At 44.0% G+C, this 18,554-nt stretch overlaps 1 protein-coding gene across 6 annotated transcripts in view; it reads right to left on the bottom strand.

The window, feature by feature from the left end:
- Positions 1-17,260, bottom strand: part of MGMT (O-6-methylguanine-DNA methyltransferase) — a 332,117-nt gene extending 314,857 nt beyond the window's left edge. For 2 of the 6 annotated variants that reach the window (XM_054982137.1, XM_054982139.1), the window contains exon 1: positions 15,730-15,969. Coding sequence is in view for 1 of the 6 variants with exons in the window: in XM_054982135.1 (XP_054838110.1) it covers positions 17,197-17,229 (33 nt within the window). In the remaining 5 variants the exon portion in view is untranslated. Of the gene's footprint in view, positions 1-15,729; positions 15,970-16,557; positions 16,602-17,196 lie in introns of those variants that run through there. The other 4 variants (XM_054982136.1, XM_054982135.1, XM_054982138.1 and 1 more) reach the window with 4 other exon arrangements.
- Positions 17,261-18,554: the final 1,294 nt, after the last annotated feature.

Genomic DNA, 18,554 nt, shown 5'->3' with positions numbered 1-18,554 from the left:
AAATAAACAGTAAGTCCCATAAACGATTTGTATTGGGAATGGAGCCATTTAGGATATAGTGAGCACAAAATTTAGAAGTGATACCAATTTAGGAACACTATTGAAAATTCAAGATTGCTTGGAATTATAGTGGTCTGTGCAAAGGAGACATCTGTTGCAGGAGTCTGCAGCCTATGGCTCCAGAGCCAATTGTGGCTCTTTTAAACAAAAAAAGTAAGGTGGACTCTTTAACCATCAAACCATTTTCTTAAAAAAAACCTTTAATTCATATTGCTTTTAGGGTATATTTCCATCTCAAAGCAAATCCTCAATGTATCTGGGGTGAAAATGTCCCTCAAAGTTTGTTTGTTTGTGGTTGAAGGGCTATATCTCTCCAGAACACTTAAAATGTTTCCCTCATTGTTTTCTTAATAAAAGAAATATACCCCAATGGCAAAAATGCATAGATTTCTGAGAGTGCTTTCTTACCCAAATGTTTTTGTATTTACAAAAAGTAAACTATCGGTGGTAAATGGTTGTATTCTGAGGACAATGTTTACTACTATACCTGTGATTATTACTGTAGAGGTGACAACGCACAAAGAGGAAAAGATTCTAGAACCCCTTTTCTCTGTATTCCACCAATAAAGTACAAATGGGGGAACCCCTAATTCACCCTAATTATTGATAACAGGCTGCTGATACCAATCTACTCATGGCAGTGGTGGCAAAAAAGAAGCAAATTCTATGTTAGGAATGATTAAATAAGGGATTGAAAAAAGAATTGCAGTATCACAAGTCCTTTTATAGTGATTATCTTCACAACTTAATTTGAATACTATGCAGAATACGAATACATGAACATGCGTTATACTGAATTTGACCACTATATCAAGGTCAGCATTGTCTACTTGAAAAGGAAGAAGCTCTCCAGAATTTCACATTACCTGCTACTTGATCTGTTTAAATCGAGGTGCGGGGAGTTGAATTTGGGACCTTTCTGATGCAAGGCTTTATCACTGAGCAATGGCTTTTCCCCCGTTTGGACAATGATAGAATAGAACTAAAATGATCAAGCGGCTTGAGAATCTTCTTCCAAGGAAAGGTGTAGGTATTTAGGGCTTTTAGTTTACAGAAAAAACAGGTTTCACTTACCATAACTGTTGTTCATCTAGGTCTTCCGTGCAGGCACACATGGGACTGTGCACATGCAGGCCTGCCAATTTCGGAGATTTTTCTAGCTCAATACCATTAGGGGGCACCCCTGCCTCTGCATGCATGCGTGACCAGTCTTCCTGCCAAAAACGGTGCCTAAGAGTCAGGGCACCCCCGACATACCCTGAGTCCTCTTTCACTTCTGTCCTGCAAGGTAAAAGCCAAGAGCGTTCGCGGGGAAGGAGGGAGGGCATGTGTGCCTGCACAGAAGACCTAGATGAACAACAGTTATGGTAAGTGAAACCTGTTTTTCATCGACGGTCTTCCTGTGCAGTCCCACATGGGAGATTATAAAGCTTAAATACCTGGGTGGAGGCAGAAACAAGCCATTATGAGAAGATCGATTGCAAAACAGTTGTGCCAACTGCTTCCTGTCTAGGACATCCAACACAAACGTGTCAGCTGAGGCCCACGTCGCCACTCTACAGATGTCATGGAGTGGAACCCCCTTCAGGAGAGCTGCTGACAATGCCTGAGACCTGGTGGAATAAGCGTGAACAAACACCTAGCAGACAAGGCAGGTTAGCATTTTCATAGCGCCACAGTATGGCTTGGACCACCCAATGAGCTAGGGTTTGAGGGGTCACACTTTCACCCTTCTTTTGACCCGAAAAACATATAAACAGGTGAGAATCCACCCTGAAAGATCTAACGCAATCTAAATAAAAAAGAATCGCTCTACATACGTCTAAGGAGCGCAGGGCTTTCTCGGCATCTGAACCCTGAGTTTGAAAAAAATACCAGTAGGGAAATTTCTTGAGAAAGGTGAAAATTAGAGATCACTTTAGGTAGGAACTCAATCTTTGTCTTAAGGACCACCGTTTCAGCATGAACCTTCAAATAAGGGGGTTCGCATGACAACGCAGCCAGCTCTCCCACCCTCCTGGCTGAAGTAATGGCCGCTAAAAAGGCTACCTTCAAAGACAGATAATGTAATGAACATGTGGCCAGGGGCTCAAAGGGTTTTGACATCAGTTTGGTCAATACTAAGGGGAAAGACCACTGAGGAACCACAACCTTAACAGGTGGAAACAGGTTGTTTAAGCCCTTAATGAATAACTTGTCAACGTGGTGAGAGAACACTGTCTTGCAGTCTATAGGGGGGTGAAAGTCAGAGATAGCCGCTAAATAAACTTTAACAGAAGAGTTTGACAATCCCTGTTGTTTTAAGCCTCATAAAAAGTCTAAAATTTCTGGTAGAGGGGAGACAAAAGGGTCTGAATTCCTCTCTAGACAACAGCTACTAAACTTTCCCCATTTAACAGTGTAAGAGTGGCGAGTAGATAACTGTCTAGTGTTTTGTAAGACGTGAGCTACTCCAGAGGAAAAAACTAGACTCAAATGATCTGCCAAGCTGTCAGTTTGAGTTTGTCTATTCTGTGGTGAAACACTCCCTTCCAGGACAACAGGTCCAGTTCTGCTGGGAAGCTGAACATCTGAGTTTGTAGACGCAGCAGAGTATGGAACCATGATTGGCGCAGCCAAAAAGGGGTTATCAGAATGATCAAAGGCCTGTCCAGTTGAATCTTGCTGATCATCCTGGTTATCAGGGGCAACGGGGGGAACACATAGAAGAGCTGACCTGACCACTCGAGTTGACCCACGGCCTAAATTGCCTCTGGAACAAAACTTATGAGTTTTGTGACTTTCTTCGGAGGCAAAAAGGTCTATATCGGGAAAACCCCATCTGAAGAAAACAGGGTTTAGATAAGAGTCCTGAAGACACTACTCGTGGTTGTCCCCGTGCAACCTGCTCAAGTAATCCGCGAGTACATTGTCTGTGCCTGGGATATGAACTGCCAGCAACCACGTCGCGTGATCTATGGCCCAATTCCAGCCCAGGTTAGAGGCGTCCACTATGACCAACACTTGTGGCTGCTTACAACCAAAGTGAACCCCTTGAAACAGGTTAGCGTCTATCAACCACCAATGCAGGGAGCGCAGAATCCTCCTATGGACATTAAACCTCCTATGCTAAGGGTCCCTGTCTGGGGAAAAAAATGGAGGTGAACCAAAGCTGTAGAGAGCACATATGCAATCCAGCCAAAGGCACCACCGCAGTGGTAGCTGCCATACAGCCTAACAAAATCTGGAGAAACTGAGCTGACTGAAAACAGCACCTTTGAAGTCTTCTGATAAGGGCCTTAATCTTAACTGCCCTCTCTTGGGGCAGGAATCCTGCATTCTGAATACCATCCAGAGCGGACTCTATAAACTGGATAGTCTTAGGAGGGACAAGGTTGGATTTCTTCTGATTTACAAAGAGGCCCAGGCAAAGGCAAGTGGTCAGAGTGACTGAAACTTGTCTAGTTAAGTCTTCAGCTGAATTTCCAACCAGTAACCAATCATCCAGGTAGGGAAAAATATGCACTCCTGGATCCTCAAATGGGCCACTACAACCACCATACACTTAGAGAAAACCTGCGAGGCAGTGGATAAACCGAAGGGGAGGACCCTGTACTGAAACACACGGTTACCATAGGAAAAAAGAAGGAACTTCTTATGTTCCGGAAATATGGAAATAGGCATCTTTCAAGTCCAGAACCGCAAACCATGCGTTAGAAGGTAACAAGGTCAGGACTGCTTGTAAGGTAACCATCTTAAACTTACGAACCCTAATAAATTTGTTCAGATTATGAAGGTCCAGGATAGTTCGAAGACTCCCATCCTTCTTGTCTACCATAAACAAACTGGAATAAAAGCCCGATAAATCAGCTTCATAAATAACTTTCTCAATGGCACCCTTATCTAGGAGAGCTGTGAGCTCAGCCAGAACCCCAGATTGAAATCTTTCAGAAGAAAACACAGGGAGTTGTAAGTAAGGTAACCGCAAAAACTAAACTTTATAACCAATAGTAACTATTTTCTGGACCCAGACATCAGATGTAATAGAGCACCATTCATTGGAAAAAATACTCAACCTGAGCCCCAAAAACGGACCAGGGCCCTGTAACTATCAAAATTGCTTATGTGGTTGACATTGGTCCTTGGTTTGTTTGGACTTCTGGCCCGGTCTCCTTCTAGGAAAGGAGGATTGTGGCCTTTGGTAGTTTCATTGACTCCAGTAAGCATACCCTTGATAAAGTTGAAACTGGTGCTGTTGTCAGCCGCTTTGGAAAAATCTATAGTGCGACCGTGGTGTGCCTTGTTGGTGTTGTGGGAGTACGCCCTATGAACGGGCAGTAAGCCTGCCTGTCCACTTCTTTGAAAAGTATTCATCCGTCTGGAGCCAGCATACGAATGGGCCCTTATGGAAGAAGACCTAGATTCTCTTCTATAAGGGAGGTCTGAGTAACAAGAGCCGTGTCTGTAATGGCGATATGGGACCTGTTCGTCATAGAGGTGATGCTCTCTCGAATAGCTCCTGTAGGAACAGGGGCTCACCCTGCGCTCTGAACACCCCCTACATTCTCAGAATGACTGGGAAGACGAAGAGCCATGCGATAGGGTTCTAGGGCACCCCATAGGGGTGGGAGGCTTCTCCACCAGAAGGATATCTTCCTCCTGGCTACTTTTGGAATGAGGAGCACTGCGGGGTGATGATCGATCTCCTGATCCTCTATGTCTCTTCGTGGGGGGTTCAGAACCGACATCCTTCGGCCATTCAGGAGGATCTTGAGCCAAAATGAAACTCTCCAAGATAGCTTTGTCCTGTTTGGAGGACTGATGCTTTTTCTTTTTCTTCTCCGGCTCGGAACGGACCGATCACGGAATGAATGGTGGATCCGAGGGGATCGGAGTTGAAGTGGAGTCTCCTGATTGTGAAGGTTGTTCCGGCGCAATCGAAGTTGATGGTGCGTCACTTCGGGGAGTCTTCAACGGAGCACCATCCCGAGAGCCTCGAGGGGATGGAACAATCACAGCCGACATCGAGGGCATTCAACTCCGAGGAGTCTTCGAGCCTGTCGGAACTGAGCCCAATACAGTGGGAGTCGATTCCGATGCACTCCGGACTGCGGTTGAAGTTGAGGTTGGCAGCCTAGGCTCCGAATGGGTAGGAGAGGAGCGTGAACGCGGTGTCTTCAAGCCGGTCGAGGCAGGACCTGCCTGGGCAGTGGAGGAACCGGGAGAGGCAGAAGATCGTGCCGTAGCCGGTGGAGTCGCGTAGCCTCCATAGCAGATTTCCATAAGGAAGCTTGCAAGCATCCCATCCGTTCTGATCTGGCCTTCAAAGTAAAGGCTCGACAAATTACATCAATGCAATCCTAGGAAAATTTTCAAACAAGCATCATCACTCTGAGCAGATGGAAATGTCACATATACAACCCCAAAGGGAGAGTAGCAAGGTTGTAATCTAGTTTAATCTTGCAAAAACTAGACATACTAGTGAACGAAATCCACATTAAACTAACATGGAGAGATTGTTCTCTCCCTCTTCTTTCCTCACATATTTCTTCCTTCTCAGATTTTCTTATACTTAAGTAAACAACCATATTGCATTTATCTTAAGTACCTTTAAAACGTGGCATGATCATTTTGGTACCATTGTCTTTCAGGTTACTTTCAGTAACATGGTATCAGAACATGTTTAAGTTTAAATGTTTGCACTAGTGTAGTATTTGAGAACCACAACTAGTCCCTCTGTTTTAGAGATTTCACCCTTCAAGAGTTATACTGGTTCTTTACATTTCTACTATATTCTTTTTTTTTTTTGGCCAATCCAGATATCTTAAGAACACTCAGTGAACTAGAGAACTGCACAATCTGTCAATAAAGTAAGCTTATTTTGAACTACTGTCCATATGACTCAATTTGTCAGTAAGAACTGCCACCAGCGCTGTGCTTGCAGAAAAATGTCCATAAATGCATTATTGCGACTGGCAGATCGATGTCTATAATAAAAACAAATAGATTTAACAAGTGCTTGCTTTTACGAGTTATGCTATTGGTAGAACGTGCATTCAGTTTCACCCTACGACTTCTGGGAATGGGCAATACAGACTGCATTGGATACTTTGCTGACTACACAAGTGTTACAAACAGGAAATTATTCTAACATGGGAAATCCTTAAAAGTACATGATGCATTCATAAACATAGTTTAGAATTTATACCTTTCACACATCTAGGATTTAGCGTATTCTAAAGGTTTCTCCTAAACATGCAAATGTATCACTGATAATGGGCAGCAATTTCTTTCCAGAGAGAGACTGAAACTTACTATAAAACAGCTGCATCATGGCCACAATGGCTCACTACTCTTGAGAATGGTGCAGAAAGAGCAGTATTTTTGCTCCCATGAGTCTATGATTCAGCTCTGATCTAATTGAGAGAAACTGCCACTGTATAACCTGACTTTTCAACATTCAACACGTGTGTTAGGATGTTATTTCTCATGTTAGTAGTCTCTTGGGCAGTATAAGTAGTAGTTAGTTATGTATTGTTCAGATGGTGTAACATTCTTAACAGCATGATGTATACAACAAATATTAACAAAAACTTTGTCACCAGAGCTTTCATCACAGTAAACTGGCAGGCTCCTGTGCAGATGACAAAAGCACCTTAAGAAGTCTACACATAGTCAAAACAGGGTCCTCTACTATTCGGAGGCCTTCTAAATATGCAGAAAAAAACATCAACTTTGCAACCACCACCACCAAAAAGTAAAAGCCTGCCTGAGCAGACTGAAAATACTTCAGGAACACCAAATGCTGTGAGCAGCTGAGTGTCAGTTAAAGGGGAAAAGGGGGCAAGGGAGAAGTGTCCCCCAAAATGAAAAATTGTCAAGGGAAAGATTAGAGGGGATCACCACATTACTTTCCCCTGTTGCAGAGACCCAGCTTGTAATTCATTAGACTGAGAATATATCATAATTCTGTTTTTTCAAATGACTGTGTGTGTGTTCGTGTGTGTATCCATGCACACTAAACATGCAATAGTGCAGTTGAACATAACTTTAGCTTGCATCAACAACTTTCTTAACATTTTATCCAAAGCTTTCCAACGACAAGCTTCCTAATGCCTTTCCAGGTCAGGCCCTGGTGTTTTTTGTTTAAGCAAGCCCTGATAGCCTTCCCAGTGGGCATGAGCTTCTCCTTCAGGCTACTATTGCTTTACTGATGCCATTAACTGATTCTCTACATATGTTAAGCATTAAACAGTGGTGACAAGTTAATTACAGAGTTATCAGGAGATAAAGTAGCCACAGCAACACAAGTTACAGTATAACTACTATAGCTTCCTATAGAGCATCTGTGCAGTTGCTGCTTAAGTGGTGTAATTAACTTGTCATGGATCAGGCTGCAGATAAAAGTTGCTGATGCTAGCTTGCAAATACACCTACCTGGATTTGTAAGCTACACTAAAATCTTTAAATATATATTAGAAGGTAGAATCAGCATGAAGACAGGGACCAGTCTTATTTCTGGTAACTGGATAAAAGCAATAAATCAACATGGGATACAGAGCTGTAAAAATCCCATCTGTAAAAATCAAGGGCACGGGCACTTGAAACTACAACACTGCACAAAAGAAAAGGGGGGTTATGGCAGTGATCCTGAAATATTTCAAACATTTTCCTGAACTTATGTCCTTATTTCATCAATGGATACTTGCAAGCAAAACATAATTCCAAGAAAGTATCTTGATTTCAAAGGATTTACTTCCAGATTAATTATAACATGCACCTCAGTATATCTTCTATTATAGTACAAGTTTAAAACCTGTTCATAAATTAGCAGGAGCTTTAGATGACACATCCTCCATACATCCTACTGAGTTCAATGAGACTCACTACTTAGCAAGCATATAAAGGATTCATATAATCGTGTTTCTTGCAAGAAAAATGAAGATATTCTTTAGCACTAGATAATTAATTTACAGAGCTTCTTTACATTTAACCCAAACCACAACTGGAGAACAATCACAGTATGACATGCAGCAGATACACTCCTGTACCTAGCCAACCTCTTAAACACCAGTATGCCTTGCTACAAGTTCCCAAGGAATGACATGAGGGGAATCTGCAGCCAGAAAGGGGGGGGGGCGCACTGGTGGGATTTTACTCTAGAGTCAAACGCAAGAATCCCACATGATACATGCAAGCTTGATTACAGTACAAATCCAACTGAATTTCTCTCTCATTGCATTTTTATCCTATGCCATGTGACTTCAGGGTTCAGAATCATACTGCACATTTTTAAAAAGCAGGATCTTAGTTGAGTTATGGAGTAATGGTTAATTTCTATACAATTATTTGAAAGCATAATACTGAGTTCATTATGTAACCCACTTAATTAAGTGCCATAAGACATCATCCAAATAGCAACTGTCAATAATAAGCCCATATGATCCTTGGAGATCCCAAATGTGGTCCACAGCATCCTATCAAACCATATCAAATTCATTCACTTTTCATAGCCAAGAAGCAACAAAAAAGCTAGGACAGGCTAGAATGTTTTCAGTAGACCCAATGTTGATATGGCTGTACTTTGCATCACCTCAAGCAGTTAAAACAAATTTGCTCAACACATGAAATCAAAATAATCTGTAAATTCTATCACATATAAAACCACATGGGTTATATTCTGCTACTTGTCTCTGTCAACACAAGGCTACTGTGACTTGCTAACAAGGCTACTGTGACTTGTTATCTTTAGCTGCATCATAGGAGACAACTGAGTATCTACTTAATTTGAGACCCACTGTTTAATAATAATAATAATAATAACTTTCAATTTACATACCGCTTTTCAGGACAACTCAGAGAGGTTTACAAAGTATGTTATTGTTATATCCACAACAATCACCCTGTAAGGTGGGTGGGGCTGAGAGAGCTCTGGAAAGCTGTGATTGACCCAAGGTCAACCAGTTGGCTATAAGTGGAAGAGTGGGGAATCAAACCCTGTTCTACAGATTAGAATCCCGCTGCTCTTAACTAGAGGTGGGCACAAACTGCAATACAAACCCAAAAAATGCACGAACCTGGCCAATTCGTGGTTCATTAACACGCGGTTCATGCGACCACATCTTAACAAACCGACACGACTTTTTTGGCCAGGGTTGTGCAGTTCATGAGCAGTTCATGACCCCAGACAGCCTGGCACCACTGAGGGGTGTGTGCAACTGACAGCCCAGTCCCCCTGCTGCCAGCGAGCAGCAGGAGAATGGGGCTGTTAGTTTCACACAACCTGCGCTCATGGGGTGAAAACCCTGCGTCAAGTTCTGTGGGGTCTCTGAAACTGACAGCCCGTTCTCTTTTTGCTCAGGGAGGCAGGAAAACAGTGACTGTCAGTTTGACAGACACCACGCCAGGTTCAGCCCATGGGCTGAGGCCAGTGTGGGGTCTGTCAAACTGACAGCCCCCGTTCTTTCCACCCAGGGTGGCAGGAAAATGGGGGCTGCCAGTTTCACAGACCCTGCACTAAGTTCAGCCCATGGGCAAACCACGAACCGGCCTGTTTCCTAATGAACTTTGGTTCGTATTTCGGTTCGTGCTCATCTCTACTACTGAGTGCCTAGATGCCTTTGAGGGTCAAAATGGAACAGGGCTCGGGTCAATTGGCCATTCTGTGGCAGATGCAGTGGTGAGAGTCAGTTTGGTGTATAAGAGTAGACATGGGCATGAACTGAAAAAACCGAACCATGTAATTCGTGGTTCGTCGCATTTCCACGAACCACGAACTTCACAACCCTTTCCTAGTTATTGAATCAGGTTCGTGGAATTTCACTATCACACACCCTAAACCGGCTTCAGCCCATTGGTTGAAGCCAGTGCAGAGTGTGTGAAGCTGACAGTCCTCGTTTTCCTGTTGCCCTGGACGGAAAGAAAACGGGAGCTGTCAGTTTCACAGACCTAGCACCAGCTTCAGCCCATGGGCTGAGGTCGGCGCGGGATCTGTCAAACTGACAGTCTTCGTTTTCCTGTCGCCCTGGATGGAAAGAGAACGGGAGCTGTCAGTTTGACAGATTCGGCGCCGGCTTAAGTCCAATGGCTGAACCTGGCGCAGGGTCTGTCAAATTGACAGCCCCCCTTTTCCTGCTGCCCTGGGCAGAAAGAGAACGGGGGCTGTCAGTTTGACAGACCCGGCGCTGGCTTCAGCCCATGGGCTGAACCCGACGCAGGGTCTGTGAAACTGACAGCCCCCGTTTTCCTGCCACCCTGGACGGAAAGAGAACGGGGGCTGTCAGTTTCACAAGCACCACAGCGGCTTCAGTCCATTTTCATTTTGATGCAGCAATGTATTTCAATAGAGTCAATGCAAGTCAATTGGCATTTGTGGCTCCCATCATATCTAATGGAACTTTCTTCAGGGCACCCACGTTGGGGGTCTATAACTTGGACATCCGAAATCCAATCTTCGTCAAACTTGGAGGGTGGCTGGAGGAGAGCCTGCCACAGACTCTCTGTGAGTTTGGCATCTCTGACTGTCAAGGGAGCTGCTCTATGGCCTCTGGAAGTGACGTGACAAACTGAACGAACCAAATGAATCTGTTCACAAATCAGGCTAGTATAGATTTGTGGATTGTGAAATGTGAACCACCATTTCCCCAGTTCGTGCCCATCTCTACTCAGCAGTCATCCCAAGTCTCTGTCTAGCATGCACCAGTCTACCAACCCCTTCTGATTTTTGAAGAGGTTTTCTCACTTTTCTCTGGAATTTCTACTGTCAACCACTGATCAGAGTATTTCCCAGTAAGAGAGGCAGCAATCCTAACTCTCCTGCTGCTATGTCACTCAAAGGCTCTGCCTCACACCTGTTACCCAATGACTGCTTATTCTGGGGATAGCTTATCACACTTGCACACTCTCAGGGAAACAGTAATCTAGCAACCAGCCTCTGTTCCCCCAGCATCCATTTTAGATAGCATATTCAAAACTGGAGGTCTATGCAGTATAAAGAACAACTGCCAGCATTTAAAATAGTAAATAGTTTATTGAAAAACTTTATAGATATACTCTGCACAGCAATGGACTGAGCGAAGAATATAAAGGTGCCAACCCACAGCTCTCTGTTCCTCAGTCCTATTAAATGCCCTGTCCAGTCATATTCTAAGGCAGAATCTTTAAATTAGAATTTACAGCATTTTAAAAGCTTTCTGCTACTTTGGAGGCTTTGTCTGGGTTGTGAGCACTTTATTAACTCTACAAGGTAATGGCAGTCATCCTTATGTAATCAGCCAACTTGGACATCACAAAATGGACCCTGAAAAAGGATCTTGTTCCCTTTGTGTTCAGGGAATTTATTATCTCTCTCTGTCCTCTGGTCATTCCTTCTCTTCCCTGTCCATCCAGCATTTGGCACCCCCCAAGTCTCTGTCCCCATCCAAGGTTTCACATTCTTGCCAGGGTATGAGAAGGCCCTTTCACTATTCGCTGCTAAACAGAAACATTTGCATAATCAAGTCTTAAGTACTGGGTGCCTGGGAGACCCATCAGTGGGATAGTGGTGCTTCAGACCAGTAAACTTCTCTCCTGTTTCCTGTCCATATGTTAACAAATCTCCTAAAATGAATGTGGAGTTTTTGTAGCCTCAAAATGGAACACTTTTCTCCACAGCATCTTTAAGGCTGAAATCATAAGTATAGTGACTAGAAAGCAAATCTTGCTTGATTTCAACCTCAGACTAAAAGTTTTTTTAAAATCAAGATTTCAAATTAGCTAAATCCTGAAAATTCAGAGATTTCATTTTTTAAAATACAGTAAGAAACACACTAAATATAAAATGCCATGTTAAAATACTCACGTAATCTTACAGACATATCAAAAACCAATCCAGTCAATGTGTTTTTGATTCATGCCAGAAGGTTGGAGTAAAATTGAAACAGTATCTTTGGTGCTCCAACTTTGATGAAAATCTAGGCAAAGAGCACTTCACTGTCGTGCAGCAGTTACCAGATACACTTCTTTATTGGCTCTCATGAAACAAAAAAGTACAGGTAAGATAAGAACACTTAACACGACAGAGGTGTAGGTGTAATGCTGCCCATTCATCAAACCAATGGTGTGTCAGCCATCTCTCTCAACATTGAGAATAGTTACAGTAATAGCTGCATCAATGTTCTTGTTAATTGCAGTTAGCTCAGACAAGTTTACAAAACAATGCACCTCTTACTCAGTTTCATTAATCATTTACTACGATTATTGATGAGGATATAGATGTAAAACTAACCAGCTATCCCTCTCCTGGTGGGAGGGAGTATTACCTAGGGGTGTGCACCATGGAAATATTCGGTTTTCCCACTTCGGCTTTACCCAAAGCGGGAAAAAGATTCAGAATAACCAAAAACACGAAGAGGCAAGCCGCTTCAGGTTCAGGTTATCGGAATCACTTTGGTATGCTTCGTAATGATTCAGAGCATATCAAAGTGAGACCCCCACCTCACCCGAGCCCCCCTTCCACCAACTCCAACCCCACTTACCTTTCCCAAAGGCCAGAGCAGGCGCCTCCGCCACTGCAGCAGCCAGCAGGGCAGCAGCGAAGGCCGCAGCTGGCACTTTCACCGACCACACCGCCACTTCGGCCGCCGCAGCTGCCGGCAGGGCAGCAGGGAAGGCCACCGCCGGTGCCTCCGCTGCATGCACCACCACTCCCACCGCCATCAGGATGTCCCAGGTAAGTGGAGTGGTGGTGGGAGGGAGCCCTTTAAAAAGGCCCCAAAGCTTCCCGAAGCAACACAAATCACTTCAGGAAGCTTTGATTCAGTATTTCCAAATTGGGGCCATCATACTGGCCCTGATTTGAAAATATCGAATCTTTACTAATCGGGCCCGGTTCGGGTTTTTTCCGAAACCGGGAACCAAAAGTGCACACTCCTAAGCATACCAATGCACTAAACAGGTTGGTAGGATTGTATCTGTAGTGAGCTACGTGGAAGAACTGCTGCAGACATCATTCTTTTCTTCTGAATTTCATCATCTCCTTTTGTATGCCAAGTTAGACACAGAATGAGAAGGATGTGGGACAGGTTAGTATGTCTTCAACTACTTCCCAGGATATCAAGAACAATAAAGGTGACCTCAGAAAGTGGGGAGTCTGATAAACCAAGGTATTAGGCCTAGGAATTTGGAAAAGCACAGCATGGGTTTGTTGCACCTTTCAGCAAGTCTACTTCTCTGCTCTGCTGATGTTCTTCCCAGAACATAATACAACTAGCAACTTCCAAAACATTTTACTAATTAAAAAACTGCTTTAATAACAGAAACAGAAGGGCTCTGTGCTACAGATGAGCATAGGAGCTCAGCTGGGCCACACCAATGGTCTGTCTTATCCAGTAACTTGTTCTACAGAATTGCCAACCAGTTGCCCTGGAGAGCCAACATACAGGCCATGGAGGCAAAGGCTTTCCCTGATGTTGCCGCTTAGCACTGGTATTCACAGGTTTGGTACCACTGAATATGGCGGCTTCCTTTAGTCATGACTATTTGACTTGTCAGCATCTGTGACTTCAGCATCATCCCTTGCACAGAAAGAGGATCATGGTAATGATTGCATCCCTTCAGTGATTGAAGTACTAGTAAAAATGGTTACGATTCAGAAGATGGCAGTTCCTGGATGACAAGAGCTTCAAAATGGAACATGATGCATGTGGAGCACCTGTTCAAATTGTGTGTAGTAATATAGAAGGCTGAAATCCTGAAATTATACATATATATATATATTATTTCCTCATCTCCTATATGAACCTGTCTATATACTGCATTTGTCAGTACAGATCTCAATAAGTCCCCCACCTCCAATAAGTCAGGCAAGGGGACACCACACATAGGTGGTCTATGGACTATCGCCTTAGTGGCAACGCCTAGGATTTGAATTTCCTCCCCCTAAAAGTTCACTATCTTTTTACAATCAATTAGGCAAGTGATCATTTACAGAGGAAGGGTGAATAAAAGTCTTTACTACTATATTATAGTGTGTTATTTTAGCTTTGACAGTATGCTTTTACTTTAATCCAGAGTGTGAGCAATTTTCACGCAAACTGAATATCCACCCTAGACTTCTCAGCAACATAGCAAGAAATTCTGAGTTGCACTCTTAAGTTTGCAGTCCAGAATGATCTATCTTAACACAGGCAACTCTACATACTCTTATGCTGTCAAGGAATTTATTTCATTTATACACCACTTTTCTCCCCTACGGGGTCCTAAACTAGCTTACAATATTCACCCATCTTTCATTTTATCCTTACAACCACCACCCTGTGAAGCAAGTTAAGCATAAAGCTTATGACTAGTCCAAGGTTACCCATTAAGCTTCCATGGCAGAGTAGATTTTGACACTGTAGTCACTTATAATCATGCTGGAATGATGTATGCAGATCGTGAGAAAGAGAGCACGAACGGATGAGCTGGTGCTAGGCTCTCGTGATCCTTTCTTATACGTCCCAGGTAATGCTGATCACCACTTCGGGGTCAGGAAGGAATTTTCCTACAGACCAGACTGATCCTGGAGGGTTTTTGCCTTCCTCTGTGCATTTCCTGCATTGTGAAAGGGGTTAGACTAAATGACCCCTGGGATCTATGTTTCCGTGATATGCCAAAAATGTTATGTGACCCTGAAATATATGAAATATTTTTCTAGGTCAGAAAGGAAAACGCCATAGTCAGAAAATGAGATAGGTATGTTTAAAACCTAAGATCTTTGAATTTAGTAACTGCTACATTGTGAGACTTTAATTCTACAACCATTTTAAAAGAACCTTTTTAAACAACGCAGCCAATGGGACTGGAGCCATTTTTACTCATACTGGAGGGGGAGGGGAATGCAAGCCCCTTCCTTGTGCCCTCCCCCCTCAGTAAAGCAACCCCGGTGTCTGTAATTGAAAAAGCGAAAAATGAAATAATTACATTGTTTGCAACTTAAGAGCAAAACTAGTCTTTATTATTATTATTATTATTATTATTATTATTAAAACATCTGCGTATTCATGTATAAAGCACAGAAAGTATAGATTTTACATCAGAATGAGAGCTGCATGCGGTGTGAGCCAAAGGGAGCAGCACAGTACCACACTGAGCTCTATTCCCCCTAGCACTTTTCTCCCAGCCTGGTACCAACACCAGAAGAGATACTGGCTAGAGAAACCTGCCTGAAGCAACAGAGAACAAGGGAGGTATTGGGAAGGGAGAGGTGGACAGCTTCAGCTCACCTAGACATTTCTGATGTAAAATCAGACCTCAGTTCTTCATACAGATTTGTCAAACACATATGAGCATACAGATAGTTACACTACTGTGTTGTTTGACCTTCAGTTTCCCTTACACATGGTTTTTGAACTGCTGAAAAGGGCCATAAAAAGTGTGTGCCAATACTGAAAAGGGCCGTTCTCTAGATGCCAGAAAGCTACTGTGAAGCAAGGGGACCCATGCAAGAACGTGGCCACTGATATAATATTACTTGCACTGCCGATGCATAAAGAGATTTGCAGTTAATGTGTTTACTGTCACTTCTCTTACTACACCACGAAAAATTCCTAAGCCAGGAACAAGAATGCTACAAAGATATAATAAGAAAGTAATCCAGGACGGGAGGAACTGGTTTTAGAAGCCCCCTCCCCCCTCCAACATACCCAGTCAGCAGCCTTCCAGAATACTTACCAGGCTGATAGGCAAGAGAGACCAGACCTTATAAAAAAGCTTGTTTGTTTTCTAAGCAACCCTGCTGGGCCCTTTTTGTTATTTTTATTATGAAGTCAACTTTCAGAGAGCCTCTTTAAGTACAATTCTTCTTTTGAGGGTTTCCCTCTCTGGAATGCCCCAGCATGACAAAACTCTCCTCCACCAGAGAAACGCACAGCATGTTACAAAACCACAGGCTCCAACAGAGCTGAGAAGGAAAAACACAAACAAGCCGAAAGCCAACGGAAGCGCGCGGGAAAGTGAAGAGAACCAGGGAGGATTGCACTGAAAGCAAACAGTTTTTTTTTTAAAGCGACCGTTTTCCATTACGGCGAAAAAGGAAAGCTGAGAGAGCCCTCTTGACTTTTTGACTTTCCCTCTACTCTCACTTTCCCTCTCAGTTGCACGCCCTTGAAAGACTGGAGTTTTTCTCCATAAGAATCCACTAAGCCCCTTAGGCAAGCTGCCTGCGCCATTCCTTTTCTCCCCTGCGTCCCTCTGAAGACCAGCAACAGGCAAAGATGCCTCATCCTTCACAGGCGCGTGCGAACAAACCCAAGGCAGCAAGCCCGGAGAAGCACGCTATGAGGAAGGAAAACAAAGCGCGCCATCAGACTCGCGCTTTTAGAGTTAGAGGAAGGGGAAAAGGAAGCGTGGCTGCGGCGCGCTTTGCCTTGCACTCGTTTCTGGACACCCAAAGTTCCCCCGGACTCGGGCGCAAAACTTTAATACGCCTCTCATCCAGCTCCATTCTTGCGCCCAGCGTCTGAGAAGGTGGCCTCGGTCTAAGGCCCACTGAAGGCTCACCTTCGACTAGCCGACCTGCGCGAGCACAGTCCAGCCCTAGCAAAAACGATTGTGTGAACGTGTAGGAGGGGTGGGGGGAACCGAAACGAAAGCGTTCTGCAAACTGTTGCGTGAATGAAGGCGTGTCGACGAGATTGGAGGAGGGGCAAGCCAATTACGGAAAGAGAAAATATAAACGGCGGTAAAACCAAGGGTCGTGTTAGGAGTCCCAAAGGTATAGAGGGATCAATGCATTACAGGCTCTTCAGGGGACAGAGCTTACAAGGTGGTGGATCTGGGATTCTTCCCACCGACCCCAGTGAAACGCTGAGTCGGGGCGGAGCGTAACTGGCGGAGACGTTCGAAAAAGCACGTTGCTAGGTTTTCCGTGCTTGTTTGGGAATAGGCCGGCCAGCTGATCGGAAGACGGCAAACATAAACAGGCCTGATTTCTATCTCATAGACAGCAAAAGGCACAGTTCTCAGGGGGCGTTGAAATAGACACGATTTTTAATTGCCATTGATCTAGTCGCTGTGGAAGGCGCAGTTAAAAATGTTATTTGGAATTAAGCGCTAGTGGGCCCAATAAGGTTTAAGAAACAAGTATAAAATCGAGCTTCTGGAACTGACTCTTTCACGTTGTCACAAAGTGTAGCTGACCTGATGGAGGTGGAGGAGATGCTGAATGTTCATCAGATGAGGAGGAGAAAGGATTTCTCGTGCAAAAAAGGTGGCCTTGTGGGAGTTGTAGTAAAAGCGGCCGCTGGGGATGAAAGCCAAACTTCGCAGCCCCCTAAACAAGACTACAACTCCCAGCCTGCCTCATGTTACACCCCCTCTTCCCCGCTCTGAATTAAGAGTTGCCTCTTGACCTCTTATCGGTTCAGATCTGCCTGTAGTTCCGGGAAGCCGAGGGCTGGATTGTGATACCCGTTCGTCTGTCTGCGTAAAAAAGCCAAGCGCAGATTTTTGCCTGTTTTATATGTTTGGCTCGCTTCCTTGGAAGTCCCAATAATTTCAGATGAACAGGGTTTGTTGTTGTTGTTCCCTTTACAGGCTCAGAGGCATTCTGCCCTTTGTTGTATCGTTCAGATGCTTTGTTGAGGGATTCCTCCCACCCGTTTCTGGGCCTTTGATTGGGGGATTCCAGGTACGGTGGTGTAGTTGTTAGGAGTTCTTTCTGGCACGGGAAAGCCCACGTGCTGCGTTTGTGCATGTCAGTTAGGGTTGCCAGCCTCCAGGTAGAGACTGGAGATCTCCCGGAATTACAACTGGTCTCCAGGCTGCAGAGATCAGTTCACCTAAAGAAAATGTCTACTTTTGGCAGTGGGCTCTATGGAATTATGCTATGCCAAAGTCCTTTCCCTCCCCACTTTCTCCAGGTTTCACCCCCCCCCCCCTAGATCTCCAGGAATTTCCCAACTTGAAGCTGGCAACCCTAGGTTGTTGTTGAGTACAAGGTACAAATATGTTCAGTAATAAAAGACTATTTGTATATTTTAGAGAGATCGTTCTGTGTTCAGGTTCTTCTTCCCTTCTGGGAGATATCGTAGTTTATGTTGGATATAGGGTCTAAGGAGTTGCATTAAAGCCTTCACGGTTTTGAAGGAAGTGAGATGTAGCTCCAAGCATAAGGGGTAGCAAAGAAGAAAGGGCAAAATCCATTGACCCAGCATGAGACCTCAGGATGCGTCTGCAATGTTTTAAAATGACGTGACTTGGTAAACTGGATGTGGGGAGCAAAGGAGAGATGTTAAAGTCAAGGATACAAGCTGGATGATAAAGAAATCTAATGGAGGAAGTATTTCCTAAGGAGGGGAAGGAGTATTGTGATGTTATGTTTAACAATGTGAGATAGGAAATGCAAGGTAGGAAAACGGTGGTTCAGATATTTGTTCTGGAATGGAATCCAAGGATAGCCTTGTGCAAACCATTTAAATTCAGCTCTCACATCCCACCATCTCCCTGCAGTTCAGGGGTAATAGTGGTGATCTACCTTACAGGAATGTTGTAAGGAT

Source organism: Eublepharis macularius, chromosome 6 (genome assembly GCF_028583425.1).
Source record: "Eublepharis macularius isolate TG4126 chromosome 6, MPM_Emac_v1.0, whole genome shotgun sequence".
Classification (NCBI taxonomy): domain Eukaryota; kingdom Metazoa; phylum Chordata; class Lepidosauria; order Squamata; family Eublepharidae; genus Eublepharis; species Eublepharis macularius.
Note: the sequence above shows the minus strand (reverse complement) of the source record. Positions and strands in the feature narration are given on the sequence as shown.